This window comes from Nerophis ophidion, linkage group LG15, assembly GCF_033978795.1.
Source record: "Nerophis ophidion isolate RoL-2023_Sa linkage group LG15, RoL_Noph_v1.0, whole genome shotgun sequence".
NCBI lineage: Eukaryota > Metazoa > Chordata > Actinopteri > Syngnathiformes > Syngnathidae > Nerophis > Nerophis ophidion.
In genome coordinates this window covers 18,951,964-18,964,068 of record NC_084625.1, presented here as the reverse complement: position 1 = coordinate 18,964,068, position 12,105 = coordinate 18,951,964, and the positions used below count along the sequence as shown (strand labels likewise).

Genomic DNA, 12,105 nt, shown 5'->3' with positions numbered 1-12,105 from the left:
TAACAAGAAAAAGTTGACTTTAATATCACAAAGCTGCCATAAAGGATGTTTTTTTTTTCTTTTAAACTGTCATTGCTCATAAAATAGTAATGGATCAAAATCACTGTTGTTATGAGTTATTGACATTGTCAAGGCTCCAATTTCATTAAATCAAATATTCCACTTTGAAATACAAACCCCAAAACCAGTAAAGTTGTCACGTTGTGTGAATCGTAAATAAAAACAGAATACAATGATTTTCCAAATCCTTTTCAACCTAAATTCAATTGAATAGACTGCAAAGAAAAGATACTTAACATTCTGGCAAACCTTGTTATTTTTTGCAAATATTAGTTCATTTGAAATTTGATGCCTGCAACATGTTTCAAAAAAAGCTGGCAAAAGTGGCAAAAAAGACTGACAAAGTTGAGGAATGTTCATCAAACACTTATTTGGAACATTCCACAGGTAAACAGACTAAGTGGGAACAGTGCCATGATTGGTTATAAAAGCAGCTTCCATGAAATGCTCAGTCATTCACAAACAAAGATGGGGCCAGGGTCACCACTTTGTGAATAAATGCATGAGCAAATTGTCGAACCGTTTGAGAACAACATGTCTCAACGAGCTATTGCAAGGAATTTAAGGAGTTCATCATCTAAGGTCTTTAATATCATCAAACGTTTCTGAGAATCTGGAGAAATCACTCCACATAATATTGAATGCCCGTGACCTTGGATCCTTCAGACGGTACTGTATCAAAAACCGACATCAGTGTGTAAAGGATATCACCACATGGGCTCAGGAACACTTTAAAAAACCACTGTCAGTAACTACTGTACAGTTTGTCTCTACATCTGTAAGTGCAAGTTAAAACTCTACTATGCAAATTGAAAGCCATTTATCAACAACACCCAGAAACGCCACTGCTTTGCTAGGCCCAAGTTCATCTAGGATGGACTGATGCAAAGTGGAAAAGTGTTTTGTGTTCTGACGAGTCCACATTTCAAATTGTTTTTGGAAACTGTGGACTTGTGTCCTCCGGAACAAAGAGGACAATAACTATCCGTATGGTTCTAGGCCCAAAGTTCAAAAGCTAACATCTGTGATGGTATGGGGGTGTATTAGTGCCCAAAGCATGGGTAACATACACATCGGTTAAGTTAAAGAACCAACTATTGTGGTGAGATTATCCTCTGCATTTGACCAATCACCCTCACCGCCTGGGAGGTGAGGGGAGCAGTGGCCACGCCCGGGAATTGTTTTTGGTGATTTAACCCCCAATTTCAACTCTTGATGGGGAGTGCCAAGCAGGTAGGTAATGGGTTCCATTTTTATAGTCTCTGGTATGACTCGGGCGGGGTTTAAACTCACGACCTACCGATCTCAGGGTGGACAATTGGAGGCATCATTAATGCTGAAAAGTACATACAGGTTTTAGAGCAACATACATGTATGTTGCCATCCAAGCAACATTTCATGGACGCCCTTGCTTATTTCAGCAAGACAATGCCAAGCCCTGTGTTACAACAGCATGGCTTCATAATAAAAAAATGCGGATACTAGACTGGCCTGTCTGTAGTCCAGGCCTGTCTCCCATTGTAAATGTGTGGCGCATTATGAAGCCTAAAATACGACAACGGAGACCCCGGACTGTTGAACAACTTAAGTTGTACATCAAGCAAGAACGGTAAAGAATTCCACCTTAAAAGCTTGAAAAATTGGTCTCCTCAGTTCCCAAATGTTTACTGAGTGTTGTCAAAAGGAAAGGCCATGTAACAGTGGTAAAAATGCCCCTGTGCTAACTTTTTTTGCAATGTGTAACTGCCATTAAATTCTGAGTTAATAATTATTTGCATTTACAGCAATGTTGATCAATGTGCTTTGTCCTTGTTTAAATAAACTAATGAAATAAAAATGAACATGTATTATACAGCTGTGATTGTAAAACTGTGGTACTTGTACCACTATCAATCAATCAATCAATGTTTATTCATATAGCCCTAAATCATAATTGTCTCAAAGGGCTGCAAAAGCCACATCGACAACCTCGGTTCAGAGCCCACATAAGGGCAAGGAAAAACTCACAACACAGTGGGATGTCAACTAGTTGTACGCCAAAGAATCATTTGATTTTCCTTTATTCAAACACAGTGTTACAGTTCAAACTGTGTGTAATGTTACAGTGGCCATAAACATTAAATACAATTGTTTAATTAAACCTCTGCATTGCTTTTAATGAATACTTGGGCCTACTACACTACTGTATTTTAACATTGGTCATTATGGTGGTACTTGGAGAGCCTTGTTTTTTCTGAGGTGGTACTTGGCGAAAAGCATTTGAGAACCACTGATCTGGACACTTGAGCATTCAAAGTAAAAAAACAAACAAACAAACAAAAAAACTTTTGTGAGTAGGTCCCTTTTGGGTACCCGATAATTTTAGTGGGATTTTATTTTTTAAACTGTTATTGCTCAAAAAATAAGAATGAATGGTGAATGGCGAATTATAGACCTATTTAAAGCTTCAATTACTCCACTTTGAAATTTTTGGGGGGTAAAATAATGCATACTGTAGTTTGTGTTTTTGTCATACAAAAACAACAAGGTTTTTGTATGACGGAATAAAACATAAACATTTTAAAAACTTTATATCGACAAACTTGCAGCTGATCTCAAGATTTGAGCGCTGATCAAAAAAAGAATAATAATAATATATGACTTATTTCTTACTTGTTTATGACTGAGAACCTTCCGGATCCCCAGGATCAAACTTAAAGTCCTACTGAAATGAGATTTTCTTATTTAAACGGGGATAGCAGGTCCATTCTATATGTCATACTTGATCATTTCGCGATGTTGCCATATTTTTGCTAAAAGGATTTAGTAGAGAACATCGACGATAAAGTGCGCAACTTTTGGTCGCTAATAAAAAAGCCTTGCCTTTACCGGAAGTAGCAGACGATGTGCGCGTGACGTCACGGGTTGTAGGGCTCCTCACATCCTCACATTGTTTACAATCATGGCCAGCAGCAGCTAGAGATATTCGGACCTAGAAAGCGACAATTTCCCCATTCATTTGAGCGAGGATGAAAGATTTGTGTATGAGGAAACTAGGAGTGAAGGACTAGAAAAAAAAAAGGCGATTGCAGTGGGAGCGATTCAAATGTTTTTTGACACATTTAATAGGATACATCTGGAAAATCTCTTATCTTCCTATTGTTTTGCTAGTGTTTTAGTGAGATTAATTAGTACCTGAAAGTCGGAGGGGTGTGGCCACGGGTGTGTTGACGCCAGAGTTTCTGAGGGAAGTCACGAAGCTGCAGTAGGACGGAAGCTCCGCTGATGTCTCCGGTAAAAGGCGACTTATTACCACAATTTGCTCACCGAAAACTGCCGGTTGACATGTAGTCGGGATCCATGTTCGCTTGACCGCCCTGATCCATAGTAAAGCTTCATCTTTGGGAATTTTAAACAAGGAAATACCGGCTGTGTTTGTGTGGCTAAAGGCTAAAAGTTTCCCACCTCCATCTTTCTACTTTGACTTCTCCATTATTAATTGAACAAATTGCAAAAGATTCAGCAACACAGATGTCCAGAATACTGTGTAATTATGCAATTAAAGCAGACTACTTATAGCTTGGATCAGGCGGGAAAATAATGTCCGTTACAACCCGAGACGTCAAACGCACGCGTCATCATACCGCGACGTTTTCAACACGACAATTCGCGGGAAATTTAAAATTGCAATTTAATAAACTAAAAAGGCCGTATTTGCATGTGTTGCAATGTTAATATTTCATCATTGATACATAAACTATCAGACTGCATGGTCGGTAGTAGTGGGTTTCAGTAGGCCTTTAAGGGGCGCCCTAAAGGTAAAAAATATAAATATATTATATATTCTAATGGGTTTGAAAATGACAATGCTTTAACTTTTCAGGCTCCGTCCCTCAATGGAAATTTGCCTTTAAGGGACTGACACGCGCATGTGTGCAAAATCAGAGCGAGATTGGTTGAAAAACAAGCAAAAACATCTTTCCGAGGTTATGTTGGATTATAATTGGTGTTCCATCGTACTTTTGGAGGGTATTGAGGGTCATCGTACGAACATCCAGGTTCTTCTCCAAAAATAGTCAGCAGAAAAGGGAGCAAAAGTTGCGTGGTGGGAGGACTCAAAGCGGGAGAAGATGGCGAGGGAAAGAGAGGAGGGGAGTTAATGAGCACCAGATGCGGTACCTTCGCTGGGAGTCGCATTCTTGGCCGCTTTGGTCGGCGTATGATCGGTGCTGGAGCTTATGTCAGAGGAGATGCTGGAGCTCCCTTTGCCTGGTGGGGGACAAGAAGACATCATGAACACATCATCTCTTGTCGTGTTTTATCACTTCTATGACACCTGCAGTTTGTCACCGACATTGAAACTTGGATCCGTTTCGGCCTTCAAAGGCAACAGCCATCAATCTGCTTAATATGACAAGTGCTGGTCTATCGAGTCCCGCTGGATTTACAGCAACCAGCTAAGCTTGCAGGGTTAAGATGGAGGACGAGAGTCCACCTCGGTGACTGCTTGTCTGCCTGCTTGTTTATGGGATTCCATTCCTCCGGCGGATCATAAATGCAGCTCTGCGGCTTTCCTGAGACAAAGAATGCGGTGTCGGCTGAGAGCTTATCCCGAAAAGTCAAGCTCGTGTGCACAAACAAGAACCTTGAAAGGTCCCCTATTATGCAAAGGGATTTTTTTTTAATGACGCGTCCCGAGAGCCGGTTTATGAGCACCAGAAGTGGGTAAAATCAATCACTTCTTCGCTCAGCACGCCACTTCCCGGGTTTTCATGAAGGTTTTGCGCTTGTAAAATGGTCATGAATGAATGACAGGGCAATCAATATAAAAATGTACCCCAAACATATTCCTAGCCCCTTCCAGCTCCATCACTGATACGACTAACATGGCAAATTACCCCACTTTTTTACATGGTGGGTCTGTGTGACCGTAAGGTATGCAAATTTATGTTTCAATTGGAGATGGACCGATCCCGACCATGGGATGCCGAGGCCAGACGATCTTTACCACAGCTGTGTCCCAGTTTGTGTGTGACTCAAGATTGTACCCACGTGAAATATTCCTTCAAAAACACACAATTACATTTCCATACACGCAGGAGTTCCTGGCTCAAAGCTGCAACTGGCGCGTCGTCTATCCACAGTGCGAAACGGCTTCTAAAATACGAATCCTCACCAGCATGGCGAAAAATAAACCTAAATTTCATGCAAGTACCATTATCACTGGAGGACTAGAGGAAGAAGAAGGGCAAAGCATGCGAATGGAGAACACAAGAAGCTACTAAGCTTCAATGTCAAGTAGGAGTGATCGATCCAGACATCAATACTGGGTTGTACTTGTACTTCTATAGCCCTTTTCTACCTTCAAGGTACTCAAAGCGCTTTGACACTACTTCCACAGTCACCCATTCACACATACATTCACACACTGATCGAAGGAGCTGCCATGCAAGGCGCTAATCAATCATCCATTTTCTACCGCTTATTCCCTTTCGGGGGTCGCGGGCTAATCAATCAATCAATGTTTATTTATATAGCCCTAAATCAAAAATGTCTCAAAGGACTGTACGAACCATTACGACTACGACATTCTCGGAAGAACCCACATAAGGGCAGGGAAAACTCACACCCAGTGGGCAGGGAGAATTCACACCCAGTGGGACGCCAGTGACAATGATGACTATCAGAAACCTTGGAAAGGACTTCAAATGTGGACCCTCAGGTTGCGCACGGCCACTCTTCCACTGCGCCACGCCATGCCTGTACAAGTGATACCTAGTATAATATCAGTATATAAACGATACTAAAGTGATTAAATTGATGTTGTTTTTTTTATTGTTCTTATTACAAAATACATGTGTTGGTGTTTTTTGTTATTATTTACAAACTCGGGGAGTAAGTCTGGCTTTGAGGGCAAAACCCTTGAGATTGAAATTAGAGCCGATAGTAGTATTTGCTTTTGTATACTTATATATACTTGTATACTTATTCTGTACTAGTCACTTTATTTTGTCAAAAATGTAGCATTCAATGCCATAAATGTTACACAGCACATCATTAGATTTGTAACAATACTTGGATCTGAAGCCAAAAAATCGGCTCGGTATGATAGGCTAAAAATGTTGATCATGACTTCTCTACTTTTATTTATGACAATTTAAATTTTGCACAAAAAATACTTAATTGACTTATTAATTGTCCATGATTTTTTTTGGTACATATAATGCATCAAATCTTCTGCCCGGATACAGCTGAGATAGGCTCCAGCTCCCCCCGCGACCCCAAAAGGGACAAGCGGTAGAAAATGGATGGATGGATGCATCAATGAAGTTTAAATTTGATTGAAAATGTATAAAAGTTGTTTCTAAATAAATAAAAGTGTGGAAAAAAAGAGGGCCACTCCAAAAATAAATTCTGTGCAGTGCTCTAATTTTGTCCATAGGCTTTACAACATGCCTTAAAATAAAATAAAGTATACTATACTATATAGTGGGAGCTACAAACAGAGTGATTTGTTGTTTTATTCATAGCAAAACTGCTAACCGAGCATGATGTAGATGATAAAATGTTAGCATGTAGCTGACATAGCTATGTTATGCCAACGTTTGTATCCTCCTGTCCCACTCCTTAATGTTGCATATGTGACGTATGGCATACAGCAGGACCTCCATTTATAAACCCCTCCATTTGATATGGATTTACACATTTTAGGTGGAGGCAATTATGCCTCCGTGTGCAAACCATGTTTTTGTGTATGAATGCTTCATTCATTTTGTGCAAACAAAAAGCAGGGCCTAGCATTTCTCCCTGTCCTAAGCTGTGCATTGCAGCCCACCACTAGTCACGACTCAGTGCTTCGGTGTGTGTGCATTTTGACAAGTTTTGTCCATTTTCCTAACTCAATATGAGTCCCAAAAGACAAAAGAGATTTGTGTTTATTATTGTAGCAATATGGTTATAGTTAGGCTTTTTGTGATTTCTAACCCTTTGTGAGGGCACCAAAGTGACTTCAGTGTGTGTGCCTATTCTGTGTTTTTTCGCTTTTTGACATGGTTTATTCATTTTGCCAACTCAATATGAGTCCCAAAAAGACAAAACGGATTTGTGTTTATTATTGTAGCAATATGGTTAAAGTTAGGCTTTTTGTGATGTCTGATCGTTTGTGAGGGCACCAAAGTGACTTCAGTGTGTGTGCCTATTCTGTGTTTTTTCGCTTTTTGACATGTTTTATTCATTTTGCTAACTCAAAATGAGTCCCCAACAGACAAAATAGATTTGTTTTTTGTTTATGTGGGGCGGCATGGCGTAGTGGGTAGAGCGGCTGTGCCAGAAACCTGAGGGTTGCAGGTTCGCTTCCCACCTATTGACATCCAAAAAATCACTCCCGTTGTGTCCTTGGGCAGGACACTTCACCCTTTGCCCCCGGTGCCGCTTATACAGGTGAATGAATGATGAATGAATGATTGGTGGTGGTCGGAGGGGCCGTAGGCGCAAACTGGCAGCCACGCTTCCGTCAGTCTACCCCAGGGCAGCTGTGGCTACTGATGTAACCTAACACCACCAGGTGTGAATGAATGATGGGTTCCCACTTCACTGTGAGCGCTTTGAGTATCTAACAATAGAAAAGCGCGATATAAATCTAATCCATTATTATTATTCTTATCATTGTACCAATATGGTTGTTGTTAAAGCTAAGGATTTGTGGGATTTCCGATGGTTTTTGAGGGCACCAAATACACTTTATTGTGTGTGCCTATTGGGTGTTTTTTCGCTTTTTGACAAGTTTTGTCCATTTTGCGAACTCAATAAGAGTCCCGAAAAAGACAAAAGGGATTTTTGTTTACCATTGTAGCAATATGGTTGTTAAACTTAAGAATTTTTGTGATTTCTGATCATTTGTCAGGGCACCAAAGTGACCTCTGTGTAGGTGCCTATTCTGTGTTTTTTTTCGCCTTTTGACAGGCTTTGTCCATTTTGCTAACTCAATCTGAGTCCCAAAAAGACAGAAGGTATTGTTGTTTATTGTTGTAGCAATGCTGTTGTTAAAATTTAGGAATTTTGTGATTTCTGATTGTTTGGAGGGCACCAAAGCGGGTGCACGTGTTGGCATAGCAGCGTATATAGAGGACAGCAGCTTGTTGTTGTTGTTTTGGGATGTTAATAAACGATAGTTAATTAATCACTGTGCTTATTTGGTATACAGTATTGTATAGCACTTTATATTGTGTTCAAAGTGTACAAACCTTCACTAAAATATGGACTTTTGTCAAGGCTGGAACCAATTATTTATATTTACATTGTTTTTATCTGTGTTGGCCTTGCGATGAGATGGTTACTTGTCCAGGGTGTACCCCACCTTCCGCCCGAATGCCGCTGAGATAGGCTCCAGCACCCCCCGCCACCCCAAAAGGGACAAGCAGTAGAAAATGGATGGATGGATGGAAGTGCAGAGGATAAAGTACACATAAGCCCTTTTTAGACACACACAAAACGGTGTGTTGTCAGTAAGGCTGAGTGTACTTAAGACTTATCTAAACTAGTTTTGGAGATAAGGATGCATATTTTCAATCTAGACGTACACAACGATGATGTCACCAAGCGCCAACATCTTGAATCCAGCAGTGACTCAAACTTGCTGTTTTCATATCAAAGCAAGCAAAAAAATAAAACACCCAAATGATGCAACCCCCCTTGGGAGACAACTCTTCTAATAGGACTTTTCTCCACCCGTCCCAGCAAATGAGCAAGCTCTGTGGCTTGCGGATTCGTGCAAGGCCGCTTGTTTTCCGGAAAAGAAAAAAAAAATACATGGAGAGAATCCGCCTGCTTCCTGACGTCTGCTTATATAATATCTGATGTGGACGGTGCTTGCATAGACCGGAACGGTTGATTGGTTGCCGAGTCACACTAGGAAACAAATGTCTGGACAACGGACAGAAAGCAGAAGTGGACATTTTTAATAGTGTGACATAATGGAGATGATGAGCTTTATCTTTTTTTTTTTCAAATAATATTAGGACACAAACTACAAAATCATGCAAAACGTTGTATAGGAGTGCTGCCTGAATGGAGGAATACGTTTTTAATATTTAGCGAAGATCTTGATAAAGGTGCCTTCACAGTTTGAGTGCCTGTGGGTTGCATGAACCAGTAAGTAGCCTCGTAACTACAAGCTACATAGTTGAGCGTATGAGTTGAGCATTAAGACTCACACAAAGGAACAATCTTACTCAAAGTAGCAGTAGAGTGAAAAAACAAGTTGACTTTCTACGCCCATGTAGGTTTCATTGTATCCATCCATCCATCCATTTTCTACAACTTATTCCCTTCGGGGTCGCGGGGGGCTCCATTAAACCATATCCTTAGACTTAGATATTGAGCCATAAGAAAAATTGTTCCACACAGTTGCTCAGTTTCAAAGGATGGAAAGGGTAAGGATGGAAAGGATAATGCAGGTATTAAGTAGACTAATAATGTACCATAGTAGCAATATACAATATATCGTATATGTAATATTTATATATTATATATACACTATATAATATATATTGATATATTATATTATATTATATTTTTGTATAATATATAGACTTGTCCAGGGTGTACACCGCCTTCTGCCCGAATGCAGCTGAGATAAGCTCCAGCACCCCCGCGACCCCTAAGGGGACAAGTTGTAGAAAATGGTTGGATGGATAATAGGGCTGCGAATCATTGGGTGTCCCACAATTCGATTCAATATCGATTCTTGGGGTCGCGATTCGATTATAAATCGATTTTTTTCGATTCAACACGATTCTCGATTCATAAACGATATTTTTCCGATTCAAAACGATTCTGTATTCATTCAATACGTAGGATTTCAGCAGGATTTACCCCAGTCTGCTGACATGCTAGCAGAGTAGTAGATTTTTTTTTTTTAAAAAGCTTTTATAATTGTAAAGGACAATGTTTTATCAACTGATTGCAATAATGTAAATTTGTTTTAACTATTAAACGAACCAAAAGTATGACTTATTTTTTTATCTTTGTGAAAACATTGGACACAGTGTGTTGTCAAGCTTATGAGATGTGATGCAAGTGTAAGCCGCTGTGACACTATTGTTCTTTTTTTTATAATGTTTATAAATGTCTAATGATAATGTAAATGAGGGATTTTTAATCACTGCTATGCTGAAATTATAACTAATATTGATACTGGTGTTGATAATATTCATTTTTGTTTCACTACTTTTGGTTTGTTCTGTGTCGTGTTTGTCTCCCCAATTGCAGTTCTGAGTGTTGCTGGGTCAGGTTTAGTTTTGGAGTTGGATTGCATTGTTATGGTATTGCTGTGTATTGTTTTGTTGGATTGATTTAAAAATAAATAAATAAATAAAAAATAAAAATAATCTTTTTTTTAATGAGAATCGTTCTAAGTTGCACAACGTGAGAATCGCGATTCAAATTCAAATCGCGATTCAAATTCGAATCAATTTTTTCCCACATCCCCAATGGATAATATATACAATGTATAACAAATCCGAATTACCATGTACAATATTACAGTAGGGCACGGTGGAAGCTGGGTGAGTGCATCTGCCTTACAATACAAAAGTCCTGAGTAGTCCTGGGTTCAATCCCGATCGTTCTGTGTGGAGTTTGCATGTTTTCCCCGTGACTGCGTGGGCTTCCTCCCACTTCCAAAGACATGCACCTGAAGATGGGTTGATTGGTGACACTAAATGGTCCCTAGTGTGTGAATGTTGTCTATCTATTAATTAAAAGAATAATTTTTACAAAAAAATTATGTATCATTTTTTTCAATTTTAAAAATAAATTTTCGGCCGTCTCCATGCAACTAGAAGGAGATTTTGTAACCTGTAACTTGCTTTGACAAGTTTCATTACAACTATTATGCTCAACAAAACGTTGCGAGAATCGTTTGGAATCGGGAATCAATACAGATATATCGGCATATCCCTATCGGCATATCTCAATCAATCAATGTTTATTTATATAGCCCCAAATCACAAATGTCTCAAAGGACTGCACAAATCATTACGACTACAACATCCTCGGAAGAACCCACAAAAGGGCGAGGAAAACTCACACCCAGTGGGCAGGGAGAATTCACATCCAGTGGGACGCCAGTGACAATGCTGACTATGAGAAACCTTGGAGAGGACCTCAGATGTGGGCAACCCCCCCCTCTAGGGGACCGAAAGCAATGGATGTCGAGCGGGTCTAACATGATACTGTGAAAGTTCAATCCATAGTGGCTCCAACACAGCCGCGAGAGTTCAGTTCAAACGGATCCAAGACAGCAGCGAGAGTCCCGTCCACAGGAAACCATCTCAAGCGGAGGCGGATCAGCAGCGTAGAGATGTCCCCAACCGATACAGGCGAGCGGTCCATCCTGGGTCCCGACGAGCGGTCCATCCTGGGTCATCTTTGGCTGATATATCGGCATATCCCTAATGATAGTATTTCATTTGAACTTTGGTATGGATAGTGGTGCACCAAAAATCGATTCACATCTGAATTGCAATTGTTACTCATCTCGATTCTAAATCCATTCATCATTTTCAAAAATGTATCCAAAATATTTTTTAATGGAAAAATGTTATCAATTTTCGCCCATGTCCATGCAACTAGAAGGATATTTTCTAACCTGTAACTTCATTTGAAAAGTTTCAATACAACTATTATGCTAAAAAAAAAATTCTGAGAATCGGTTTCAATCGAAAATCGATTCGAAAGCAAATCGTCACCCTAGAAATCGGAATTGGATCGTGTCGTTAGCTGCCCAAACAATTATTTCACTAATTGCTAAGCACACATGTCAACATTCGCATTTGGAAACTTTCCAGAAAATAAAAGAACATGCATCTGGGATAGGCTCCAGCACCCCCCGTGACCCCGAGAGGGACAAGCGGTAGAAAATGGATGGATGGATGAAAGGATAGTAAGAGAAATCCCAACAGAGCACCCTAATTATTTTTCATTGTTATGTATACGGGAGTGCAGGTACGAAGTCATCCTTATACTGCAAACAGCCATTAGGAGGGATAGTTGCATTGGATGCTG

At 39.9% G+C, this 12,105-nt stretch overlaps 1 protein-coding gene across 2 annotated transcripts in view; it reads right to left on the bottom strand.

Moving 5' to 3' along the window:
- Positions 1 to 12,105, bottom strand: part of si:dkey-192l18.9 (F-box/LRR-repeat protein 7) — a 53,240-nt gene that overhangs the window by 29,559 nt on the left and 11,576 nt on the right. For both annotated transcript variants that reach the window (XM_061921651.1, XM_061921650.1), the window contains exon 2: positions 4,219 to 4,308. In XM_061921651.1, coding sequence (XP_061777635.1) covers positions 4,219 to 4,308 — 90 coding nt within the window. The remainder of the gene's footprint in view (positions 1 to 4,218; positions 4,309 to 12,105) is intronic.